Here is a 27,867-nt window from a genome sequence, read left to right as displayed (position 1 = left end):
CAGCTCGCTAACTGCATAATGCAGTCCCAGCACGCTTCCATTCTTGTTAATCATTAACGGTTTCTTATCCCCCGCGATGAACCGTTTGTGGCTCGGTCGTTGTAACAATTACGGAGTGGTGACAGTTAGCAAGCGGATTTCTACTACGCTCCGCGACAAAACTGTAAGACAGCTGCGATTTTAGCTAATATTTTATTAATACCAATTTTTTCGTTATTAATTCAAAGAATCAACTAAAGCACATACATTTCCATAGCGGCAATGTTGTAGAATTAGATTGAAAAAAGTTTCATTAAAATTTCTAATTTTTGATCAAATAAGGTGCGACAAATCTATAAGACAATGTATATTTTACTTAAGAAAAGGTCGGTGGAAGTTGATGAAAAATATTTTTTTCTATTTAGTCGTAACGTGTTGTGCCACCTTTATTTTATGTTCATCGAATTTCGCACATGTCTTATAGTTTTGTCGCGGAGTATAGTTCGAACGTGTCCAAACATCTTCAAACCTGTTCGAACCCGGTCTTGCAAACTGTGTACTGAATTATTTTCTGGTGTTTCTGAAAGGCTTCTGTAAATTGTCTCGACGGTATCCTTTCAGTCAGGAAAATCTTGGAGAATTTATGCTGCCGTATCCGCCGTTAATGAGAGGAGGACTTAATCAGTGGAAAATTCGTGTGGCCAGGTTTCCCGCCGTGTCACCGAGCAGCGGGACACGGAACCTCGTTATCAATCATCCGCAGCTGTCAGTCGGCACGCAATTGATAACAGTTGTTCCGCTCTCATGGCGCGCGAGCCGTTTACGGTGTCTTGAATACGCATGCGTTCATTTTCATTTATATTTTTCTGTCCGGGAATCGTAGAGCGTACAGTCCACGTGGAAAATCTCGCGGAATCTCTAATTTCCAGAGGATTCTAGTTGGAATGTGCGGGAATCCTGTTCGATTTACGTTAGGAGCAGAAACACACGGTGGCGCACGTGTGTCTTCCAGCTTTAAGTAAGGCGCGCGCTGGTAAACAACGGTCTATTGATTCTCTGGCTGGGCACGCGAGCAACAAAAAAGAGCAGCGCGCACCGTTCGATTTACAATTTTGCCGGCGATGAAAAGAGAACAGAGGGGGCACCGGGGGCCGATAAAAATCGAGGAAAAGAAAAGTGCGCACGATGTTTGATAGCGGATCCGAGCAATTTCCGTTTCAGCTTGCGTATTTCTGTTGCAACAAAGGTCCACTGTGTGTAATCAGTGAAAATACCGGCGGCGCGGATCGATACGCGTGTTTCTAGTCCGGTGTTTTTCCAAAGTAGATGTTTCACGAAATGAAGAGTGTCGATTCGCGGGCAGAACCGTGGAGGAACGTCGATTCCCGGTCGAAAGGCTTGTTCGAAGATTTACGATACGATTTGCACGGCATCCCCATGGTAATCCTCCCTTCGTTCGAAGGGGCGAAGCCACGGAAACTGAGCTCGACACGCCACGTCCGATTTATGCGTGCGTTTCGAAGAGCTGTCACGCGCGACCTGCTTTCCGCGAAAATTTGCTTATTAACGTCTCGTCTGGCGAACGAGGAATCTTAATGTTTCACTTGGAACGCCCCCGCCGATTATAAACGACACGATTCCGCGCTGATTTTATTCGGACCACGCGGAAAAACAAAGTTGCAGGTTAAAAGCGAATCCAAGCGGCGCGGGGGAGATGCGTACACGTGGGAGGAGAACGGGGAAGAATGTGGGGCGAAATTACTAAACATGAATTCTATCGATGTAAGCGGTACGGGCTCGGCGTGCGCAAAACCACGTTGAAACTGGCAACGTTGTTTGCGCCGCCGGAAGGCATTTTGAAACGACTAAAGGGACACGCTGCCCCGGGGACACGAAATCGCACGTACATACAATGTCGGATACGCCATTATGGACATGCGTTTACCTTCCAATTAATTCGTTCCTTGCCCCTGTTCAAACGAACTTGTCCCGGGGGAAGCCGCCAAGAATACCTCGTAAACGGTTCGACTCCATTTTCAGGGGTATTCTCTTCTGTCCGCGTCGCTTCAGAAACCGGCACGACTTATAACCGCATTCCCCATTCACTGTACTCCCGCGAACTCGAACTCTTCCTCTTATCGACAATTCGGTAATAATTGAAAACATTTTTGGAACAGTCCGTTCCAAGTTTCTTCCGATTCGCTGGAAGTTTCCCTCGACGCTCGTAACCACATGCTTCGAACGTTCCTTGCAGACGGGAAAATTCTCGCTCGCTTATAAGTAGCAGCAGCGAACCTATAGCCAGCCGCCGGAAATTAATCCAAGGGAACGCATTTACATCGACGGAACACTCATCCTGAAACTGAATGCAGGCCCGCGGCGACAGTCAATAAATTTCACAAACGTATTCTCGGTCTATTTTAGCGCCTCGATCACAGAAAAAGAGGACGCGACGGCTGCGAACGCTGGCGGCACGTATTTAATCAGAGAATTACATATTTGCTGCAAGTTATAGCCGCGAACATTCTCCGGAGGCGGTCCCCTGGCACTTTTTAGCTCCACCCACTTCTGCTTGTACATTTTTTCCGACCCATCGTTCTTGGTTATAGCCAATTTATGAATTTATGAACTCGTTGACTGCGGAACTCGCTCTCCTTGGGCCCTAATGAATAATAGTCCCTCCTTCGCAAACTCGTTGGCTGACAAGGGCCCTTTCTCCGAGTCCAAGCTCCGCCCACTATCCTGAACTCCTCCTTCGAACTTTGACTCTGCTCACTGCTTAAATTTTTTCCGTTTTCTATATGTTTTGCCCGATCTTTAATGTGTAATGGTCCCTCCTTCGCAAACTCGTTGGCCTACAAGGGCCCTCTCCCCGGGTCCAAGCTCCGCCCACTTTCCTGAACTCCTCCTCCTCCGAACTTTGATTCCGTCTACTGCTTAAATTTTTCCGTTTTCTATATGTTTTGCCCGATCTTTAATGTGTAATGGTCCCTCCTTCGCAAACTCGTTGGCCTACAAGGGCCCTCTCCCCGGGTCCAAGCTCCGCCCACTTTCCTGGACTCCTCCTCCTAAGTTTGCCCGACCTTCACCCTGACCGAAGGTGCGAATCTGACGCGTACAAAATGACCTTGTGGTGGATCGAGCGCAATTGTGCACCGGTATCTTTGAATGCCACGTTCATTACCAGAGACGTTCTAACAGTGTTCTTTCTCTGCTTTCAGGTGAGTGTCCCGGAATTCCAGTACGCTCGAGGGACGGCCGCGTCCCTGACGATGGTAAGCCATAAAGCAATGTACTCCCGTTTCACCCGCGGCGTGCACGAGCCGCCGTGTTCTCTCCACCCACACCACGACGGCTCTGATTTCGCTGGTGGTTGCGTCACGCGCCGGAGCCACCCTCGTCTCTCTCGTCGCCTCGGATGAACGAGTGGGAGGGTGCGGAGGAGGGGATGTAGGCTTCGGCTAATACCCCGAGACATCCTTCTTAATTAACGTCGCGATATATACCGGTTCTTTTGCACGATTAACCGACTTCCAACGCGGGCGGCGCGTTCGGATCCGCCGCGGCCGTTGCTGCAGACACATCCGTCGGGAGCCGGAGAGGAACCTCGGCTCAAGTGGGTCATTATAATTGGCAGCGCACAGCACGTGCCGCTGTTGTGCAGGGAATACTTTCTATACGCGTCCGTTTGCCCCCGCGTACGTGCCGGAAATTTTTCTTTCCCCGTTGGATACGCCCGGTGGGCTGTTAACCCGCCGGGGGTGTAAGTTGGCTTTGATGAATGCCGAGTAAGATCTTCGCAGTAATGTTTAATAGCCTCTGAAAAATAGGTGACTATTCGAAGGTAGATAGATGTGTCCCAGGTAAATATCGACTTTAGGGATTTTAATTCTTGAATTATCTGAATTTTTTTCCGGTTTTAATGGTGGCGATTTCTGTGCTTCATCTGTGGTATGAAATAGCGACTAGGGTTGTCGCGTTCTCGTAGCCCCACCATTCTTCCACCCTCGTCGTTAAAGTAAGGCGTGTCCCCCGGGAATTAGATACGAACCTATTTGTATATCATCAGGGCGGTCGCGAAGGGTTGCAAACGTAGGGGTATGTAACAAGTGAGGAATCGTTTCTACGCAATAGCGTGAATATTGAATCTCCGGCTGAATCTTTCGAAAGTTCCTGTGAGTCTATTACTAGCAGTCGTTATCAGTCCGCAAGATATTTCTCGTGTCGATGTACTCTCGTGGCTGCTCCTCGTTGCCTAGTTATTTTTATTTTCCGCATAAACGGGGATAGGCCTTATCAACCAGGGAGTAAACCCCCGGCTATCGTCGAAGTTAAACATGTTTCTGACGTGGTCGACCGTGGTACGAGTCAGCCATTACCACTTACACGTATTTTCGCTCCCCTTTTCCGCCTCATTATCGGCATTTTTCTTTTTCGTGTTCCTGACCCCGTCGGCCGATACATAAACGAGCCTTCTTTACGGCGTAATAAAAGGGGCGGCTCTAGATTACACGGTTTAGATTGAATTTCGGTCGGTTCATTACCATTTGCTTCGGCGAATATTGTTTTCGCTCAGTATCAACGGCGGGAGAACTTCGGGAGGCGAGGGAAGACACGAAACTGCCATTTCTATGAAAATGTTATTCTGAGAACCCTGCTCTTAGGATCCAGGCTTAAAAGACCCCCCCCCCACTTTTTAGAACCCTAACTGCATACGTTTGCGAGGCTGTAACTAGAATAGTGGGACTCCAAGCTCTCAGTTCATAAAGTTGTAGAAAATCCTAGGACTCCAATGTCCCAAGCTTGCAAGGGCCTAACTCGACAAGGTCCTAATTCTGCAAGTCCCAACTTTGGAAGGTCCTAAGCTTGCAAAGCTCTAAGTTTACAAGGTCCGAAGCCTGCAAAGCTCTAAGTTTACAAGGTCCTAATCCTGCAAGTCCCAACTTTAGAAGATCCCAACTCTGAAAGGTCCTGATCCTGCAAGGGGCTAAGTTTACAAGGTCCGAAGTGTGGAAGTCCCAACTTTGGAAGGTCCTAAGCCTGCAAAGCTCTAAGTTTACAAGGTCCAAATCCTGCAAGTCTCTACTTTAGAATATCCTAATCCTGCGAGGGCCCAAGTCTGCAAAGGTCTATGTTTACAAGGTCCGAAGCCTGCAAGTACCAACTTTGGAGGGTTTCAATTCTGAAAGGTCTTAATCTGCAAGGCCCTGGCTCTTCAGAAGTCTTCGTACTCCAACTTTTGGCAGTGCAACTACCGAATCGTATCTACGGAAGGAATATAAGAGGATTGGCACATCTCTGAAGCGAAAGGCGGGAGAATAAACGTTGACGGTTTCAAAATTTCAATTTTCGCGTCGCTTCAACGAAATTTCTTTCACCCCCGTGGGCGTACGAGGGAGTGGGAGAGGGTGTAGACCGCGATCAACTTCGCGGAAATTACTACGGACTTTCTATCGAGCGAACAGAGGAGGAAAATTTCGATGGGCTTTCTTGCACGGCGAGAAAATTCCCGGGGAAAGCGTCTCGACGCACGCTTTGATGTTCCTGGCTCGGGCACCGGCCTCGGCCTCGGCGCGAACACGAGCTTTCGCCTTTGAAAGCCTCCGCCGTGAACGAAAGAAAGGCAGATGGGCGAGCGAAAGAAGCTCACGGGGAAACATTCGCTCAGAGGGAGAGTAAATCGCGCCTCCGAAACGAGGGGAATTTTCGTGTCGAGTGTCGTTCCGTTCGACGAAATGGGACGCGTGCCAATCGTTTGTTCGCGATAAATATCGTGTTTGCGATAAGAATTCCGGGTATACCTGAGATACGCACCCTCTAATCGATCGGCTCGCTTTTCACCCGAAATTCCAAAAATCGAATCTAACCCTCTAACTTTGCAAAAACTCATCGTGAATGCTTGAAAAAATTTGTCTGCACTCCTCAAATCATTCTTAACAAGTGTGTAAAATTTGAAATTTTTGCACTCGATATTTCTCTTAAAAAAAATTCACTTGACTACAATATTGAATGTTTCTCTTTAAAGGAAAGGGGTTGTGGAATTGTTTTACGGTTAGAAGTTGAATTTGGGACGGTCCTTGAGCAATTTCCTGTAAATTTTAAGCCCCCACCGTGTCTCGATCCACTCCGAAAGTAATTGGCAGAGTAAGTGTTTTCATTTTTCACCCCTTCGGCGCAGCCCTTCGGTAATTGACCTTTGGGCGTAGGTAGATCGAGTCCCGATCAAGTAGAACTGCACCGGATTCCCTTATTCGGAATCCCCGGAGCACATTTTCCACCCCTATAGCCATTTCCGTCTAGTAGAGGCGGTTCAGCCTCGACGAATGGAATTTCCGTGCCACGAATCGCGCGGAATCTATTTTCGCGGCGGAGTGACGTATTCGCGGCTCAGCATCGCGCAAGTGAAAGTAATCTATCATACGACCTATAACGCGATATCCCGCCACTCGGAACGGGAGATCCTCTTCTTGGCTCGATCCCTCGCCCGCGCCAAGAAATTCCCGAGCCCACGGTATCTTGACATTTCCCCTTCGAGGCTTCTCCCGGGGAGGCGAGCGCTCGTCAGTGACTGCCAAATTCAATTATGTTCCATTCCCCGTGAAAAACTGCGTCGATTATTTCTCCTGGAGCTTCTCTCCGTTACGGATCGTTCCTCGGATAATCGCGCGTCAAGATACAGGAACCTGTTCGTTTTCCACTATCACTGAAAATAACGTCTGAAACGGAAATTGTACAAAATAATGACTCAGGTAAAATTTGTAGCATTTTCCACGCGCAATCAGATGAGTCATGAATCTTATTTTTGTCTCTATTTTTCTTCGAGATATTTCGAATATTGCTGTTTCAAGATACAGGAAGCTGTTCGTTTTTCATCATCGCTGTCTATGAAAATAACAAATGAACTGTAACTCGTACAAAATAATGACTCAGGGAAAATTTGCAGCATTTTCCACGCGGAATCAGATGAGCCATGAATCTTATTTTTATCTCTATTCTTTTTCAAGATTTTTGAGAAGATACGTTGTTGTTTCAAGATATATACAGGAAACTGTTCGCTTTTCATGATCGCTGTCTATGAAAATAACAAATTAACTATAACTCGTACAAAATATTGACTCAGGGAAAATTTGCAGCATTTTCCACGCGGAATCAGATGAGCCATGAATTTTACTTTTGTTTGTATTTTTTATCGAGATATATCGTGCTGAATGTCGCTTTTGAGAAGATACGTTGTTGCGTCAGGTCTTTTCCGTTCTAAATTCAGTTCCCTTGTTCTAGTCCGTGGCAGACGTGTCGCCACGGTTCGAGACCCTCCGAAAAGGCGAAAGAAAATTCCTCCTCTCTCTCCCTCTCTCTCGCGAGGAGGGGTTTTGCAGAGGTTTCATGCCGCCCCGAGCGACTCTGTCCCCTTTCATTCCCCTTCGAAGGAACTTTCATCCGTCCTCGCGTGAAAAATGCCGCGATACTGTATCAAGCGAGATCGAAGGTATTCAGGGAACACGGAAATGAGTGTGCACTTTCGCGAGTTCGGGCTCTCGAAAGGAGCCTTTTCACCTTTTCTTCGCCGCGCAACCCGGGACAGTGAAAACTTTCGACTCGGAGAGACATCGGCATTTTTCACTCGGCGTGCGCGCCGCGAAAAAGGAAAACACACAAAAGTTTGCCACCGGCGGGGGGAGAAGGGAGTGGAAAGTTCGTGTCGTCCGGTGTGTTGTCGGGAAATTAATCATCTCGGGATGGTATCAGGCCGACGATGGGGGACCGTAATTAATCGTGCTCCGATCGCCGTTTCATAAACCGACGAAAGGACCGAGCTTGTAATCCTCATTTTGTTCGTGATCGGTAATAGGAGGGCCCGGACTCGATTCTTCCTCATTCTCGTGCGGTCTTTCGACTGTCTCTTCATCAATCAATTCGTCAGCTATTTTTTTTTTTTCAAAAAGTTTGCTCCTGAATGAATCTACAGTTGGCCTCCGACAGCTCATAAAATCAGCGTCACGAGGGTTACTATAAAACAGCCGGGGCTGGTTCTTCGCATAAAGTCCACTCTCTCCATGCTGCCGCCATAAAACCTCGCCGATGAAATGTTCCCACTCGGAAACATGCATAAGTCATTTTAGGATGTCTGGCCGTTTTTCTTGTGTCTGCTGCTATCGGATTTCCTGTATTTATTCAAAGCACATCTCGCGAAGTATAAAAATTTTCGTCGGACACGTTCGAGCACGTAATTCACCGGTTGTTTCTACGAAATTATCGAAATCTGATAAACCGGAGGATTTCGGGAGGCACGGAGGCAAAGAGTTACGCACTTCCGGCAGCGAGGCGAATTCGGAAGTTCGCCTCGAGACCGGATTCCCAGCTTGATTCCCGCAGCTGTTAGTCGATCGGCCCGATAAAGTGGATTCCAGGGGTTAGGGACAAGGGATGGCACCGATCGAACCACGAACACGTAACCACCGTGCTATCTATTAGCTCGCCGCGTGATAAACGATTCGCTTCCTTCCACCGTGAACTTCGCACGTAAATCGCCTGGAAAAGGATAAGCCAGCGGGCGAGGGATTCGACTGTTTCCTTTCTTTCCGTGGTTGGGGACTGGGAACGGAGTGTGTTTAGCCTCTGATAGGAAAATAAGAGTCGAAGTCGGCGAGGCTGTTGGATTTTTAGCTGGGAATCTGTTTAGCACTTAGGCTAGAAGTGAAGCTACTTTTCGTTTGGTGATCGTTCTTTCTGGACGAAATACCAGTGACTAGGTTTATCTAGAGACGCGGTAGCGTCTCGACGCCACAAGTACATGAAAAATTACCAAACACCCTGTACCGGTACTTGCCTGGCCACGCCAAGTATTTGACTTCCAGGCCGCGGACATCTAGGCAAATGTCTAAATGTTACATTTTATCTTCACCGAATCTTACATTGTGTTACACAGTGTCGCCTTTGCACGTTACTGGAAAGCACCTTTATGTACTTGCAGCTCATTTCGAGATTTCACATATTTTTTTATATTATTTTTGTTTATTATCTTCTATCTTTTTTTCCCACTTTCATGTACTTGGCGTAATTGGTTTACTTTTTTGAAGTTTTGATTGGGATACCGCATTGTCTCGTAGCGTAAACCTTTTCTGGACCCTGTGGAATAATGCACGCGTCGAGCAGACAGACGGCGGCCGCCGAATTTCAGTGGAATCCAACGGGGACAGATTTAACCATTCAGCCAGCAGTTTTAGCTACGCGGGCTAAAACTAATTACCGTGGCAACTTTATTCGCGCGGCTCAATGCCGGTTAAAGCCGGCTATTTTCACCGGCCGGGAAAGTGACGTCTGGGGTAAATGCGCGCGAAAGCTTCTCGACATTTCCCGAAGTGCCTGAAAAAGATTGCCCGTGCCAGTTTCTACGACCGAACGAACGAGCCACCCCTCTGCTTTTGCTCGCAGTTCGTTCTCGCTTGCTCCCACTCTCTCTCTCTCTCATTCTCGTTGAAGGAGAGCAGTACGAGAAACGGCTACAATAATACCGGCTGGCCTCGTTTGCGTGCCGCTCGACGGCGTCTATAGACCGAGAAACCGGAAACGAGGTGTCCGCGGTTATCTTTTTGGAGCGCGAGCAACAGGGACAACACAGAGAGACAGCCGAGCGGGATTCGAAGGGGCGCGCTGAATGCACAGAGACGCTCCGCTTGTAACGCGCTCAAACGATGACAGGATTGTGGCCGACTGGAATTTCTGTCGACGAGAGAAAAAAAAGACCTCTGTACACTGGCGAATTTCGACGAAATCACGGATAAACATGCATAAAACGAAGAGGGTCGAGAACGACCCGAGATATGGTACGGTTCCTCTTTAGTTCGTTTCGTTTCGCGTTCGCGAGAATTATGGATTCCGCTCTTCCCTTCACTGAGTCTTCGGGTTAGCTCGTGGTTAATGATCCGTTCCGTGGAGCCTCCGAGTTCGAAAAGTTCGTTGGAAAATGCGAACAGGGTAAATCGCGGGAATCGAACTTCTCTCCGCCATAAATCAGGGGAAGAGTAATCGAGAGATTCTCCCGCTGGTCCACCCCTCCCCCCCCGCCCGCCGCGCGGTGCCTGGGTCCCGTTTGACACGAGTCTTCGACAGCTTTGGATCCCAACTTTTATCTCGGCTAACTTCGGCTGACAGTCTCTTTTCTACGGGATGATAAGAGCGGGAAAAAAGAGCAACACCACAGAGAGCCTAAAGAGCGTTCGGATCTAAAACGATTTTTCAAAGAGTCTTCAAAAGCTTCATCGAAATTCATTTTAATCGCCGGTTTGGAGGACTGTTTTCAACCAGAGTCGATGAAAATAAATTTCGATCGCAGCCTCAGGCATTTAGCAGGAGTGTAGTAGCGACTATAGCGCTGTGATAGGATCGCTATACATTGTCTAGTCGGACAAACAGTTTCAACAGGTGCATGACTGAAGGACTCGAGAGCCGGAGTGAAAGAGCGAAGCCATTGAAAAACCTCTGAGGGCTGTGTTAATAACATGATTCGAAGTGGGCTCCTTTAATTAAACTGCGTCATCTCGGGAGAAACACGAAACTGAGTTTCCCCGTGGGAAGAGAGAGAGAGAGAGAGAGTTCTTATCATTGAGAGGCCGACTCGATTGGTAACCGAGGGAAAAATCCTTTGAAATCCTACTTCAAAGGTAGAAAGTTTGACGGTGATGTCACAGGCAATCCACTTCCGGCCTTATTTAGTAAATCGACTCCACAGGCCGAGGGAACGAGTCTCAGAAGTATCTCCGGCAATAAATATATCGGCTTATAGTCGTCTCGAGGAGTTTCACGAGTCATCAGAAGCTCGCGGAACCAAACTCTCATCGGAACCCGATGAAATAGGACTCGGCCCGTGTCCCTTTGGACCCTTTCGTTCCGATCGCCGCTGTTCTTATCGATGGAACGCCCCGCGATGCTATTGGCTGGCCGACGAAGTCGCTGAACCAACCTCCATCATGTTTTTGGAAAATTCGAGACCACGGTTTCGACGTGGATTTTGTATTTAATTGGAAAATATTTATTCAAACTTTTGTATGCAGACGACTTTTCGTTATTAAAGGTCCTGTATTATGAATCCCGACAAAAACATCCTGTAAATAGGAGCTAAGTTCGTTAGCTTAGAAATACTTCTTGCAATACCGAAAAAAGCGTTTGTAAAAATTAGTTTAAAACAACGCTATTTAATTTTTACGGAGTTACATGGAGGGCTAAACTATTCAAACTTGGCCGCTACCCAACACCTTTTATGTCCATTGGTCTAAAAAGTAACGGACAAGTTTGAATAATTTAGCCCTCCATGTAACTCCTTAAGAATTAAATAGCGTTCTTTTAAACTAATTTGTACAAACGCTTTTCTTCAGTATTGCAGGAGGTATTTCTAAGCTAACGAACTTGGCCGTATTTCGTTTCATCTCACAACTTTTTACGGCCATAGGAACTTGGCTCCTGTTTACAGGATGTTTTCGTTGGGATTTCATCAATTTTTGTTGTAATTTCATCAATTATCAAGTAGGTATCAAAGAAAAAAATCCTATTCTAATCTGCAAGACAAAATCCGAATTCAATGTATCGAAGATTAACTCCAATGCCGAGTTATAAGCCTCTGAAAAACGGCTAAGTTGTTTCGTCTGAAAGGAGGTAGTGCGAGAACTTGCACTGCCGTGCACCTAAACTAGAAATGGTACTTACTAATTGTTCCTAATGTAGAGAATGACGTAAGTTTCCCAGGATTTTTGATTTTTGACAGGACGCGGGCCTCGCTGGCCGGTTTCGAGTGCGAAGTCATCGAAATCCAGCCTCGTCGATTATCATTAACCGGTAATCCGCGATCTGGGCGCGATCTCCTCGCTCGGCCACCGGCAATCGTTACATAATAAACGATGAGTTTTCATAGCATGAATATGAAGCCCGGCTAATGAGCGCATTAATATTTACTAGCTCGGGATGTTTTGCGCCCTCGTGCCCGTCGACGAACCGTGCATAAATTCCCTTTTGCGCGGACACGCTCGAGCAAGCGAGTCACTCGCGCGTGCAGACTATCAGGAGAGAGAGAGAGAAAGAGAGAGAGAGAACGTTCCATGTGTGGGCGCGCGCGTTGTTCCTGTTTGACTCTTCATCGTTTTAGCCCCTTAGGGACCCGGCGGCCATGCCCGCTGAAAAGCGGCCACGGATCATCAAGCGTATCTAATCAAGATCATCTCGCCGCGGTCTGCATTCTTCCCTTTATTCCGCGTCCCTTCGTACGCTATTCCCGATGATCGAGACACGTCGCGTTCTGTACCAAACGCGTGGAGTATTTGTGACTTTCACGCCGCTCCAGCAAATTTCAAAGTACTATTATATCGTACTCGACCTATTGAACATGTTAAGAAGGAAAATCAATTTCTATTAGGCTGTTGGAAATAGTTGGAGGGGAATGCGACTCTTATGGAACGTTTCGATCAAGAAATGCTATTACAGTCTATAGGTTTATTATATGTATAAAACTTTAAGGTACAAAGGTAATCCTTAATGTCCTACGAGCAATTTTAATTTAGATGTATAAGTTTACTTTTAGATGAAGTTTATATTTCAACGTCAACCAACGCGACTGTCCTGTATTCCTTTTATATGTCCGGAGGAATATCTTTCATGTGATTTTTGGTCAAAACGTGGTGATTAATTAACTTGCTAGTCGTTGATGGCAAAAAAAAAAAAAGAACTACAATATCAAGATAACAATCTTGTAAATGAAAAACGAGAATGATATCTTATTTTTAGCGTAATACAATCAAAAAGCTTGAAATTTGTAGATAGAATACGTTGGGTACACAAAATCGCGTTTGTTTAATGTCATTGCTGAAAATTGGACATTTCATATGCAACAACCTAATATTTCCCTCCAGTTTGTTGGAACTTAGGTAGCAAGTAACATACTGAACACGATTTATGCCAGAATAATCAGATAAGCGTCACCGAAATGCCCCATCAAAATTTTTCGCGAATAACCTCGCCGCTTGTCTCCATTTTTGCAAATCCTTTCGTTCCTCGGCTATATTTTTTACAGTGATTTCCCCTGGCCCAATTTCGGGCCTAATCGGGTGTCATCTGGGCCCCGAGCCTATTTTCAATGATTGCAGAAGCGTAATAAACGCGTCGGCCGCTGGTAGGGAGCAAAGACCGTAGAAAAAAAATTAACACCAAGAGCGCGGCAGTCGGATTCGTTGTTCCTTTTCCCCTGCTCCCTTTTTGTTTCTTCCATCCATTCACATTAATCACTCCGGCACCGCGAGAAAGAGGAGAGAGAGTGAGAGAGAGAGAGAGAGGATTGGCGTGGCACGGCAGAGAGGAGAGAGAGAGAGAGGGGAGGGTCTTTTCCTTCCTCTCGCTCATTCTCGTTTTGTTCCCGCGGTGCGCGCCGCGTCCGTGTTGCAACTGCTACCTTAATGGGTTTCCAGCTTGGAAACGAACCGGTGGATTATGGGGCCGTGGCGTCAGAACCGGCGCGATAAACTTCGATAAGGTCTACTTAAATTACACCGCGCCCGCGATTACCTAGCCGTTCGTTGCGTACCTTCTTCCGCGGGGTTTTATCCGTCCTCGAGCATCTGGCCACTTGACTCCTTCCCGAGGAACGATAGCGTGGCGCCTTTAGTCTCGGGACGTGTCGAAACATCGGTCCCGGTTTCGTCATATCATTAATCTTCGCGCCGAGGTGTACAGCCGACGTGTCTGTGCTCCAGTCGACTGCGTGGTAGAGTTGGACACGCCGGGTACCGTGGAACAGGTGATCGGTTAATCAGCTGATCGCTAGAATCAACTTTCGGCATCGTTTTTGTCGAGGAGGTGCGGTGTTTGTAAATCGGGGTCATCATCAGTAGAGATTAGAGAATGATGAAACCTGTAACCAGTTAGCTACCTGTTAACTAGGCTAATATTGGGGTGTTAGTTTCGAAGAGGACATACCAAATAGACGAAATCAAACAAAGAATGATGAAGTGGGTGATCGTTTAGCTACCTGTCGGCTAGAACACTTTGTGGACGTCACCCTCAAAGAGGACATATCACAGCCCTGATGATAGCCCAAGCTAGAGCCAAATAGAAGAAAGACAGATGATCATTTAGCTTCCTCCCAACTAGAATACTTTGGGAACATCGTTTTCGGAGAGGACAGACCTCGTTCTCAGTTAGAAAACAGAGCGTTCTATAGACAGCTAATAAAGAATAATAAAGTGCTACTAGAAACCCGAGATAGAGCAGCAAATATGCTAGGATCCAGGCTCGCAGACAGCCCAAGTTTCAAGCAGGATATATCGCGGTCCTGGTAGGTACTAGCTAGCAGTAAATAGGGGTCATCATCAGTAGAGATTAGAGAATGATGAAACGTGTAACCAGTTAGCTACCTGTTAACTAGGCTAATATTGGGGTGTTAGTTTCAGAGAGGACATACCAAATCGACGCCATCAGCGGAATCAAACAAAGAATGATGGAGTGGGTGATCGTTTAGCTACCTGTCGGCTAGGACACTTTGTGGACGTCGCCGTCAAAGAGGACATAGCCTAAGCTAGAGCCAAATAGAAGAAAGGCAGATCATTTAGCTACCTCCCAACTAGAATACTTTGGGAACATGGTTCTCAAAGAGGACAGACCTTGTTCTCAGTTAGAAAACAGAGCCTTCTATGAACAGCTAAGAAAGAATAATAAAGTGCTACTAGAAACCGGAGATAGAGCAGCAAATATGCTAGGATCCAGGCTCGCAGACAGCCCAAGGAGCACTGTTAAGTGATCCCAGGGAAACAATAGAAACTTCCGCGTGTTCTCGAAAGGATTCTATTTCGAGGATGGTATAATTTCGCACCGTCCAGTATCCTAGGTTCCTTATCTCGGCCACGCTACGTGGCTGCACGTAGCGGCCGCAGATAAATTTTCGGATGACAGTAAGATGGATGAAGGACAGGGGAGAGGGCGAGCGAGAGACCGCCGCGGCAATTTAAGACCCGGGGAAGACGGACAATTTAAATTTTTCGCTGGGCACGGTTTCGCGCCTCTCCTGGGCGCAATTACTCTCCCCTGCGGGAGCAGAGTGGGAGAGAGAGAAGGGGGAAAAAAGAGGTGCGAAAGGAGACGCTTCTCACCGCGGGTAATTGCGGCCGGCATAATTGCTTTGCTTCGATACCGTCTTCCGGTGGCTCGCCGGCGACGTCCGGAACTCTGCCTGGAATTCTCTTTGACGGAAAAATGACGGTCAAACTCGCCCCTCCTCGACGATGCTCGTTTCCTCGCTCTTCTTAACAGGCGAGACACTGACACCTTCGCGAATTTTTTTCTTCTTGAATGAAAATTTATTGAAGACTGCACACAAAAACATTCAGGGCGATCTCTCAGCTGGATCGAGCAATCCGTTTCTTGCAACCCCCCTCGTAAACCCGATGTTTAATGCACGCGTGCAAATTCGTCGCGGGGGCGCAATAGAATGATTTAAAAATATTTCCGGACGTCGCGGCCAACCGGGACAAAGAAACGACGTCGTCCTGACGTTCGAGTGAGTAAGTCGAACCGTTTTTCACCGTGTCCGGGGAAAAAGGGGAGACATAGGTGCCGCGGCGGGGAAAAAGCGGACAGTGATTGCGCGAAAAAACGCAAGGCGAACACAGAGAGACGAGAAGATCCGTAATAATCCGGAAACGTTTCTTCCAAATTATTTCTGCCATCCTTTTTCCTACTTTTGCCGTGTCTCTCACAGGTGAACGCGAACACCGGGGGGCGGCGGGGGCGGTGCTGGTTGCAACCGAGATTTATTTCGTGAGTTTTTCCCGGTCGCACCTGTGTGCAAGCTTGCTGTGCGCAACCCTTTTTCCACCCACCTCCGAAGCTCCGTCAAGCTCTCTCTCACTCTCGCTCACGTTCTCTTATTTATTTACTTAGGTATCGCCGCACGTACCACCGGATAATGGGATTTCTTCTTTGATAAGATAAATCTCCGATTAATTTCTTTCCCTCGTTGGCCGCGTCGGGGATGTGATCGAGACGATTCTCTACTTGGGGAAAACTGTAAGTTTCCCTTGGTATACGCGCGCGGTTGCTGGTGCGCGGGGGGCGTGTGTGTACGCGTGGGCGGATAGGAAAAGGTGTACGCTCCCAGGAGAGCTCCGAGGACGACGCACGGCCCTAAAATAATGAGTAATTTCTCCGGCGAGACCGGCTCCACGACGAAATTCCCCGGGAAAGTAATTATTTCCCACCCCCGGCGCCTACGCCACTCTGTTCCGTTCTATTTGCCGTGTACTCAACATCGAAAAAATTTTGCCGTGAAAATAGTTTACTCGGCGGAGTATATACCGTCCTCGAGGAAGTCGATTCGAGGATATAGGTTTTCGCCAGGCCGAACTTCCCTGAACGCATTATAACCTTGTTTGCACGGCACACTGATAACAACATCCCGTATCGAGCAGCACGTGAATCTCATCACGTGAGTTTTCTTATCTCCGTGCCCCCCTCCCCCCACTCTGCCCCTCGGCCTCTTGTAACACTGCGCGAAATATGGCAAAAAGTTTTGTAGAACGTAGTGGGGGCCGAAAGGTGGGGGTAAAGAGAGAAAGGAAGGGGAAGCGTAATTGTAACTGCACCGTTCCCAGGTTTCGTCGTTTCTTTCCTAAATTAATATCCCGACCGCGCAACAATGGGTCCATTGTGTTACCGGGATAATTAATTTCATAGGAAATCTATCCCGCCTTTATTAAATCTGGATCAGTGGCTTTCCGATATATCGCCTATTACATGTTCGGTCTCTGATTTAATTAAAATTCGATTCGTCTTTCGCTGTTCCCGCCGGTCGAATAATAAAATTCGTTACACGTTTTATTCATCAAGCTTTTCCGTCTGCCGGCGGGGGTGCGGGCTGAGGTGAGGGGTTCTATTAGATTTTTTGTTTTCGTTTACACGTTGTAGGAAAATTGTTTCCAGCGAATATTTTCTACGTTGGGCGTCGAGCTACCCCGAATCGGACGTTTCTCGAACTGATCGATCTTCGATAGGCATTTCTGATTAAACCCTGGTTGAGATTAAACCCGGGGCACCTGTCCGCGTCGGTGTACTCGTTTTCACTGGAAAAACGAGCGTCTTCCCTTTTTATCCGGCTCGTTCTTCCAAGAAAATTGCGTTAGTCCCCCCTCGACCCCCCTCCTCTCTTTCTCTCTTTTTCCAGGGCACCAGGAATCGCTAATAACGAGACGAGATTAGTTTCAGGAAAACTGGCCTAACCAACCGGAGCAATAGAGATCCATCCCCTTCGATTGATCGATTCTCATTCGCCAGTCGTCGTCCCTACGTCACGCAATTTCACGAACGTTATTATTAAATCCCGATGAATTAGGTCCGGTGACATTCTCGATTCTTAGAGCGGTCTCTGAACCAACCCTCCTCCCCCTGCTCTTTGACCTTTCTGTTTCCTGTTACTCCATTGATTCCCGCAGTTTGCCGCGTTAATATTCACCTGTATAAATATCCGGGCTGCGTGACGTTCACCTGACACTTAACGGTTCAGTGATTTAATTAGCGCGGTCGTGCTGAAAGGCGCGGTTCGGATGCGTCACGGGAAAGAATTAGAAAAGTCAACAGATTTTCTTGCAATTACAAACTCGGCAGTGGGTGGGGACGATGCGTGAAGGGTGGTGCTAGGGTTCAGAGGGCGGGGCTAAGCGGTGTAGTGGTGGAGATGGGCGGTGTAATGCTAAGAACTTCGAGGAATACTCTGATTGTCAAATTTTCTGCGGTTTCTTGACTTGCTCTACAATTTCTAAACTTGTACGAACTTCAGGGTGGGCGGGTCAAGCTCTAAGAAGGCGGAGCAAAACAGCATGTCAATGGGGATACGAACTAGTTAAAATTTTAATTGCACAAGTCAGAGAATATAAAAATTCGACGGAGCAGTCGGCAGGAGGCGGAGCAATGTGTAAGGGGCGGAGCTAAGTCATTTTTCTAATTGATTACCTTCCTATCTTGTATAGTAACCTGGTTATTAACGTCGGTAAATGCGTTTTCCTCGGTTCACATAAAATCTATTTCGACACGTAATGCGGCAGTACGCTAGGCGCTAACGCGTTCAAGAAGAATATCTCGCAAGATCGACTTTCGCCTCCATTGACGCCGCATCTGCACCATCGAGCTTCGTTTTTGGTTGGCTTAGCAAGTCTGCCGGTATCCTGTAAAATATTAATACGAATGCTCTCGGATGGGGTGAAAATTCGATACTCGCAACCCTCTTCGAACAGCCGTTCTATGCCACCCCGTGCCCGCACCCTCCGCTATTTCTCATGGTCTTCGGTCCGCCTTCCCTCTGTGCGTATATCGGGTGTCTCGCGAGTTTCACGCTACGAATGCAACGAAAATGTAGATAACAATTTTGAAATGCATCTTCGTGATCCTCTGTAACTGATCCCTTTGCTGTTTCCACTGCATTGGGACGGCACGTTAAAATTCAATGTAAATTCTTCACTGCATCGGTGATACAACCCTAAAATTTTCTGTGCAATTTCTCTCAATATTAAAAATATTGGAGAGACATGTCGGAAGAATACTATAATAATTTTTGATTCTTCGAGCATTTGTGCTCCGTACTTGATTGGAAGTTGCGTGCATTTCGGGGACACCCAGTACGTGTTGCACCTGGTAGCAGCACGACGACTCGCATTACACCTTGCTCGAAATCTATTGCCAGCGGGGAATATTCAATGCGCTGGTCAGCTAAATATTCGATGAACCTGCGCGACGAAGAGGCGAACGTCTCTTGGCTGCATTTCGACGGCTCTTGCTGGACACACTTTCTGCCTCCATATTTTTCCCTGCGAAATTAGGAGAGGGGGATGGAAGATTCGCTACACAGCCGCGTAACAGATGGGATGCTACTATTTCACAGGGGGGCTTGCTTCTGATCCCAATCATTAATTAGCCGGCTGCTCTTTCATCGATTTTAACGATGTAAATCAGAGTGCCGGCGAACGTAAGAGCGCTTCCTCTACAGCTTGCTCGTAGACTCGCGAAAATTACATCCACCGAATACATTCGACTGTTCGGCGCGTTAATTTTTCCTGCAAATTTACCTCGAAGACCGATGGTCGTTTTCAAGGTTTCCCCGCGGTTACACGTGAACACCAGCAGCTTACCACGGCGCTTGAACTAATATTTAAGCAGAAGCTTAAATCGGCAAATGTAGTTCTGCCGGTTAAGCTGCCGTCGCTGTAAACCCACGAGCCACGGATTACGCTAATACCATTTCGGAAATGAACTCCTTATAATCCGAACTTTCTTCGTTGTCCCCGAAAACGGATCGATAAAGCAGCAGCCAGTGACAGGCCAAGAGAAGCGTGTGACAGGAAACTTTATTCCGGAGACCGCGTTTCCCATTCTTTTATTAATAACGCAATCCTCCTTTCCACATAGCTGCTCATCATCGTTAACTACTCCACTATTCATGTGGCCAATCTGTCGTTGTCACAGAACCTCACAGTGCTCGCAGCTCCGAGCGAGACGGTGGGAGTGGCTACCAGGCTCCTCCTACTGGCTCTCGCCCCGCCTTCCGCCGGCCTCTGACGGATGTCGGGGCCACGTAGACGGGGATAAATCAACCACAGTAGAAATAATTATTTTTTTACAAATCCCTGGCGGGTCAAGTCAACCTCGACTTATCAATATTTATCGATAACGCTGTCCCCAGAGCCGTCAATTAGTTTCCCGATCGAGTTTTTGCCAGAGCACCACCACTCGCGTTTAAATTAATTATGGGTCGAGTGAAGGCTTCCTCTCGAACTGTTTTTCTAATCCTCCGACGCTTTTAACCCGCGAAAGGGTTTGCGCGTGGGGCGTGGCGAGCGGAGGGAGGGAGGGACATATAGTGTGCATTCCGGATGGATGGACGGAGCGGTGGCCCCCCGTATAAATATGGAAATTTCGTAAATCAAGTTAGCCGGCGAAGTGTCGCCGAGTTTTTCAAGGCAACGTTATTTCCGTCGATTCTCCGGCGGACGCGGAACTTTCCCGCGGCGCAATTAACCGTCCGCTCGGTTCATTCTGTCGATTATACGATCGACAATGTAGATTCGGTGTGTGCCCGCGCGAATTTTCGCCAGACATTGTTTTGCGAATCAACGGTCGTAGAGCGTCGCGAACACGTTCGATTGATTTTCCTCTTTCCTTCTGCCGCTGGCCTAACTCAACACCGGTCGCTGAAAAGTTGCTATCATTTTCAAACAATAATAACAAATGATTTTTAAGACCTCCGGCCACTTCGATCATTTTTTTCCTCCGGAACGGCTGAAAGTTGAGAGGTGAAACTTTGCGGAGGTGTTATCCACATATGTCTGCATAACTCTGAAAATTTTGTTCGCGATCCCGTAACTGCAACAGTATTCTATAAATAATTTAGTTTATAAGGCGACACAGGAAATTTAAAGTAGTTTCGACATGTTGGTGACCCCTACAGGGGAAGCCTGTACTTTCGAAAACTAATCGATCTCGGTCGTCCAGATGCTGCGAATCGAATTAAAATCCAATGGTCGTCGCGGAACGACGCGAATCGCGCGCGCGCGCGTGCACACACATCGGGGCGTTGATTCAATTTAGACGAGAAAGAGTGGCTGACAGGCCGGACCATTGGAAATGGCACCCGCGGGACCGGACGTAGCGAAAAACTCCGGCAACGCGGTGCCATTCTTTGCGATATTTTATTTCGCGTATTTATATCGGGCCGGTACGTATTTTCATGTTTGTGTTGTCGCGCGCAACGAGGCACCGCGGACGCACCGAGGGACTCAGAAATTTGATTTACGCGCCACTCGACGCTCGTACGTCTTCCGACCGATGGTACTGCGCTTCTCGAGACTGCAAATAATGCCGATAGACAGATATTTTTGCCGGGCGAACATTCTATTTTGTCGCACTGTCTGGCTCGAAGGTCTGGGTCCCGACACGCCATCATTTAGTTATTGAGTTGGAGGGAAAGTTCTCTGTCGTACTTTTAATGAAAACATTCTAATCGATTTATAAAAGCATATTTTTAATATTTTTCAATGATATAGTTTCCATTGTTTGTAACAACTTGTTGCCATCTGTCTGATAACCTGTCAGTTGCTCTTTTCTGTCTGTGCGAATTCCTGTTTTATGAAAATGTGGCTCTTGGCTTTTCTGGAACAACATCCTAAAAATCGAAGATATTTCGCTGATCTACCTGTTGAAATAATTCAAGGGAGCCCCCGTGAGTGCGTTGAAGTCTGTTGAAGATACGTCTACCGATACGGAAGGAGTTTATTTTCTCGTTTCCGTCGGGACGCAGCAGAAACATCGAAGTCCGAGCGTTAACACATCGCCGGTGTTTCGAGTGTTTCGAGGGCTTTGTCCCCGGGAAAAAGAAATATTTTAATTGTCCCTTTAATTGTCTTCTACAGTCGTCGAGGGTAGATAGTAGCTTAACTGGACCGCGAATTTCCTTTTTTACACCGGCGGAGAATTCTTTTGCTGGGGAACGGCGACACAAGAGGACAATGACGTTCCTCGGGCTGATCAGAGGCTTTAATTATTCGTCTGGGGAGCCGAACGATCCCGGTTGTTGCACGCTTGGACACAGAGGCAGCCTGGTTGCCTCGTGTCCGTTGACCCGGATACCTATCCCGCGAACGGCGAAAGAAAGCCTGCATTGTCCAGAATTTACCGATCCCCTTCTAAACAATGATTTTCGATTCTACGCTGTCTAACGGCCGCTGAACCAGAACGGACTTTGTCAGTCATTCTTAGCCTCCAATCTTGTGAACCGATACGTGAAAAGAGTATCGAGTCGTGATAAACGCGGCTGGCTTGTAGACAACGTGTTACACGTGCGCCATTGTTTGCTGATGTTGCTAGGGTACTTGAAGAAGCGAGGCTGATCGAGAATTTTCCTAATTCTTCGGAATTTATTCTGGACGTTCTACTGGACCTATCTTCCTGAAATTTTGCGAACATTTCACTGCACTATTGAACTAAGTGTACAAATTTTTTCATTTGGAAGAGTCCATAAATAATGTTGCTGTAGTGACCTATGTTCAACTGCGAAGAACTAATTTTTAGAAATTTATTCAGGACGTTTTACTGGACCTATCTTCCTGAAATTTTGCGAACATTTCACTGCACTATTAAACTACCTATACAAATTTCTTCATTTGGAAGAATCCATAAATAATGTTGCTGTAGTGACCTATGTCCAACCGCGAAGAACTAAATTTTAGCAATTTATTCAGGACGTTCTACTGGACCTATCTTCCTGAAATTTGGCGAACATTTCACTGCACTATTGAACTAAGTGTACAAATTTTTTCATTTGGAAGAATCCATAAATAATGTTGCTATAGTGACCTATGTCCAACCGCGAAGAACTAAATTTTAGCAATTTATTCTGGACGTTCTACCGAACCTATCTCCCTCAAATTTTGCGAACATTTCACTCCACTATTGAACTAGCTACACAAATTTTTCTGGCCCCAAATATCCACAAGTAATGTCCCTGTAGTGACCTACGTCCAGCTATGAAGAATTAATGACGATCTAAAAGGGCTGCTGTTTAGACGGTTCATTAGCCGGCAAGCAAAGATTGCCAGAGAAAAATCGAGTATCGGGAGAGGGATGAGGAAGACGAAGGTAGGAATTCGATTGATAAAAGGACGGGGAGGGAGGTAACGCGTGGCAAATGGATAGCGAAGGAAAGAAATCGGGCTGTTTTCCTTGCGAATCTTCGAATGGAATTACTTAGCTCGTCGACCCCTCCAGGGACATCAAGATCGGGTGGTGATGGTCTTGTTGCGGGGAAAGGAATTGAGTAACTCTCGTTGGTTCTGCGATGTTTCGGGGTCTAACAAGTCTGTGGCTTAGTTGATGTCTCTACGACGAGGCACGCCTGTGTGAGATTGCTTTCTATTTGAACACCGTTGTCAATAGTAGGACACCCTGGGATTACATATCTATGTACTAATAAAAATTTTATAATCCGATAAAGTTGAAACCAAGTAATCCACGTTTCATATTTTCCTAGCTCTCGAAGAAAACACATATGGATCTTCCATAACAACAAACACATTTCATATTGGAGCACCAGGGTGTTTGCTCTGTTGGTGAACCGGGGACAATTCGCTTTATTAATTATGATACTTTCCCTCGTCGACGTTCGCCGAGAAGTTGGTCCAAGGTCAGAGGAAGGTTATATCCAGATGGCGGCAGGTGTGATAAGCGCGGTTAGGGTCGATTGTATATTATTTTCGCAATTTCCACGGTCCCTACAAGTTCGAAAGTGGGAATTCGCGAATCTCTGGCCCCCGGTTCTTCCAATTTTCGCTCCCCCAGGGGCAGAAACAGCGCGCGGCCGTTTTATTAAGCCGTCGCATTACAGCCTCTCGCGCCGGAATTAATGGACGCGTGACATTTCGCTCCTTCCTCCACGCAAATTTCACGCACATTACTTGAGTGTCACTTGGAGCAACGGCGCCCTTCATAAATTCCTCCTATAATTCGTGTACACGAATATCGTCTCGCGACTGACGCGACGCCATGAATTAATTAAACTTTCGGTCGTCTAGTCACCGCGCCGCGTGACAGTCGACGCGCGGCCCGATTCGAAGAAAGTCGTGCCTCGCGATACCTAACTACCTGATCGGACAAACGACTAATTAGGATAACGGACAGCGCCGGTGATTTTTTTGGGAGTACACCGGTTTTCCTACGTCGGCCACCGACTCTTTTAACCGAGTTACATTATTCACCGTTCTTAGTCGCGGGAAACCGGAGGAGCACTCGCGCGCTCCTCGTATTTCGAGTTCCACCCCTGGATTTCGGTGCATTTTTCAAACTGCATGCTCGACGTTTCTGACCGGATTGCAGAGACCCTCGCCTCGTTATCTCTTTCTCCGGGCGTCCGCTCAATTACGAATCGCAGGAAAGCTTCCGGTCTGCACTAAAGATTGCATTCTCAGCGGGAGCGGCATGACTTCCTTACAAAACGACCGCCGAGCAACCACTGAAATTTTTGCCCGGCTTTGATCTCGTCCAGGAACCACGGAGATATTTTTTCAGATACGAACCGCGCTTCGAAGGTATTCGGGGACCGATCGATTCCCCTATTTTGTCGACGGTACAAATTCGATTTCCACTCCTTAATATCCCGGTGACATCCGGTAGCAGCACATCAACCGGACCGCCACAAATTTTCCTCCTCTCGTCTGAGAACAATTTCGCGGGAGCTGGACCGGCCGCAAACGGCCGAGTTCCGCGGCCACGATATCCCGGAGTCGATCGACGGTAAAATCGAGCTATTGAAGGACGGCCAGAAACCATTTTTCCCCACCACATAATAGCAATTATATTGGCAGCGAGCGATCGAGAGTATTCCGGAAGCGGAAGGGACGTTCGCCCGATTGTCCGGAAGCCGGTAAAGATTGCGCGTTTCTGCCGGTTCTCGTGTCCACGTCCCTGCAGAGGAAACTACCCCCTGAACCACGCACCCCCTTTTCCTGGACCCACCGTGCCGTAAAATATTTCTCCGGAGCAAACAACAATTTTTTCTCTGATCGTTTCAGATGTAGAGAATGTACTTTTGTATTTCGGGCTAAAATGTTATTGAACAATTCAATGATTTCGGCGCCGCAGGTTCGATCAATCATTCCTGGAGAACCTTCATGGTTTCAATCCTGAATAATCTTGACGTTGACGCATAAAAAACTCTTTCGTTGTGTATGAATTTTTCGCCATTCGTGATGAACTTTACTTTATGTCGATCTCGTAGATAGTGCAATTAAACAATTTGTTGATTTCAGCGCCACAGGTTCGATCAATGCTGATATCATTAAATTGTTTAATTGCACTATCGAGGATCGACAGAAAAGGAAAATTTAGAATGTTATTCATCGGCCAAACAGGTCAATGAATTTTTTGGAGAGAGTTTCAGGTCAATTTTTTTTTTTTAATATTTTTTAAAATCATTTTTGTGGATTATGTTTTACGTAGATTGTTTTGAAGTGTCGCAGCAGTGTCAAGGAGAGCTGCATAAAAGACTGCAATTGTCAATACACTCGCTTTTTATTTTTTCGGCGTTCCACCCTTTCGGATGCGTCCCGGCAGCCTCAGCGAACCACCGCGACAGCCTTGAAATTGGATTGTTATTCTATTTTGAAAAGCAATTTTCAAGTGTTATCAAAAAGTTTTCTCGCGCCATGCCTCGGCTCCTCCCTCTTCATCCGCGCCGCCACTTTCAACCCCTCGCAGTGTTTAGCTGTCCGTAGGGTGTCTTTGATGTCTCCAGCCAGCGATTAGGCAAATATTTCCTTTCCGTTTCCATTACGATAGGCGTGTCTTCCAACACGGAAACGTAAATAAAATATTACGAGAAGGATCTTTTATTTTACAGAAATATTAGAAGAGAATTTCAGGGAACGTGTCCTGACCAATTACTTCTTGAATTTTTATTTTCTGCTATCTAGCGATAATAATATTAATTATTATTATTTTGTTACGTTTCTTTTTGTTTTTATCAGTTCTTCTACTGTAAACAACTGTAGACATTTGTATAAAAGGACCTTGGTCCGTATAGAATAATAATAATAATAAATAATAATAATAATAAAGTACCGAGGTCCTTTTATACGAATGTTTACAGTTCTTTACAGTAGAACTGACAAAAAAACAAAAAGATACATAACAAAAAATAGTCTTAACCTAAAATTTACATGAAAAGGGACAAACGCGAAACTAAACAAATACAGGTACGATATTAACAAATAATCTTGCGTAATTTTCTTTTGAATTCCTGTAACGTGCCATTAAAAATATCAATATTACTATACAGTATATTTGAGCTTGAAATAATGCGATTTAAAGGGTTTATTAACTCCATATGTAGATTTGGATTTCATTGTTTGAAATCCTGCTCTCGTTCTCAAAACACGTTCAGGTACGTAGAAATTGATTTGCCTCAAGAGTGCGGGACAATCTATATTATTATTTATCAAATTAAAAATAAAGCCCTGGTCGGATACTATTCTTCGATCAGATAGAATGAACCGGTGTCGGTATCGAACAGCCGGTGGCCCGGGCGCGAAGCGGGAATATTCGCGTGTTTAGCAACGAGGAAATAGTAGCGGAAGATAAAGATCGTGGGTTCCGAGGAAACGATCCGCGAGACAGGCCTCAGTGTTCCCCGGGGGATCACTTGGATTACCGTCTAGACGTAGCCTGCACACGTACACAAACGTGCGTGTTACGCACGGTTGCATCAATACGGGAATGATGCAGATGCCGAGAAAGAGGGAGAGAGAGAGAGGAATTATGAACGAGCATGAAGTTGATCTGTACTTAGGAGTGCCGGCGCTATTCCTCCTGGCGTTCGATCTTCAGTGGGCCCTGGGGAATCTGTCCGATGGATTTGGCGAGATGGTAACGGGCTGTCCGCGGAATATAGAATAGTTTCGATTGAAAATTGCATGGCCCCGTAGGAGAAGCGACCGGGGGGGGGGGGAGTTCCGCGAAACGTTGCTGGGACGTTTAAAAAATAAAACAGGACGATGCACCGAAACTCTGCGGAGAGGTTAGGATCGCAGTACCGAAAATACACGAGCGAAATATATTTTTCTTTTATTTATTTGCTGGCCGACGAAGAGAAGCGGCCTTCGCGGCGAACGTGCTGAATTGCCGCGTTAAAAATCGACAGGTTTCCCTCTCTTCCTCTCTCTTTCTCTACGCCCCATCGCAGAACGTTGTACAGCTCTGGCGATCTCAAAGGGATTGCCCCGGGAACACGATACTTTAAATTTCATCTGCGCCAGGTCCAACCTTAATCGCATCCGGCTGACTAAATTTCCCATTCAACCTCTCCGCCGGGACCGTTTTCATCGGAATAATAACCCGGATGGTCCGCGGATAGCGAAATCGAAATTGTATCGATACAGAGAGACGGCATAATAGAACCGTAACCGATCCTCTCCTGGTCATCAGAAGCAATCTTCGACGTCGGCACCCGCTCTCCGGGGCAGAGGGCGGCCCCTCCACACCCTTTTTGTTAGCCGTCTGACTGCCCCCTCAGCATCCCCGTTCTCTTTGTCTTCAATTTTCCAGAGAACTTCGGGCTCTCCTGCACCCCCGACGAACCGTTTCTTCTCCTGCCGGCCGTATTTAGCCCGGACACGCGGGAATTTTATAATTGCTTCCGCTCCTTTCTCTCTTAGCTTTCTTTCGAAAGAAAAATGAAATCCGTTTGCCGACGCTTCCGACGAATTTCTGTTTTCCGAAGTGCTCCGCTATGATTCCCGATTTTTTTCCCGCCAACCTGGAGAACGATTTTCGAACGCGGTCCCCTGCGTTTTATTAGCTAACGTTTGTGCTTTAATGTAGTGACAATTTAGAGATAATAAATTATCGGTGCTAATTCTTCCGGAACAATTTTCCCGTCGCCGTTAATGGAAGTCTCGCAGCAATTATCGTAGATGGTAGAGTCGCGGGCTGGTTCGAGTGCGCAGACCCTTCGGGAAACTTCCCTCCCCGGTTCTTTCCTTTGGTAACAAAGGAAGTTTGCATAAAAACATCTCTCGCAGGAATAAAAAGCAACCGGTGGTGATTTTTGAATCTTTATTGCGCCATTAATGGCCTTTCTCTCTCCATGCAGGAAGTCGTTTAATATTCGCCGGCTAATAACTCGCTGAACTTTCCATAATTGAGAAACTGCTTTAGGCTGTTTCCTTGTCGAGTTCTCGCGGCGAAGAAAACTCAAAGTTGAACCACTTGTTTTTCGAACCGGTGGTTTATCTGAATAACCGACGAACTTGCCGGCAATGATTCTCGTAAAACTCTTCGGATCTCCAACGTTAGTCTTCCGGAGTTCCAACTATTATTAGC

The 27,867-nt window shown here is 46.8% G+C and overlaps 1 protein-coding gene across 21 annotated transcripts in view; it reads left to right on the top strand.

Moving 5' to 3' along the window:
- Heph (polypyrimidine tract-binding protein 1 heph) overlaps window positions 1–27,867 on the top strand; it is a 478,446-nt gene that overhangs the window by 301,022 nt on the left and 149,557 nt on the right. For 15 of the 21 annotated variants that reach the window (XM_076444562.1, XM_076444546.1, XM_076444557.1 and 12 more), the window contains one exon: window positions 3,201–3,254. The exons of the other annotated variants lie outside the window; for them this stretch is intronic. In XM_076444562.1, coding sequence (XP_076300677.1) covers window positions 3,252–3,254 — 3 coding nt within the window. In that variant the 5' untranslated portion in view covers window positions 3,201–3,251. The remainder of the gene's footprint in view (window positions 1–3,200; window positions 3,255–27,867) is intronic. 21 annotated transcript variants of the gene reach the window in all.

This window comes from Lasioglossum baleicum, chromosome 20 (genome assembly GCF_051020765.1).
Source record: "Lasioglossum baleicum chromosome 20, iyLasBale1, whole genome shotgun sequence".
Lineage (NCBI taxonomy): Eukaryota > Metazoa > Arthropoda > Insecta > Hymenoptera > Halictidae > Lasioglossum > Lasioglossum baleicum.
Note: the sequence above shows the minus strand (reverse complement) of the source record. Positions and strands in the feature narration are given on the sequence as shown.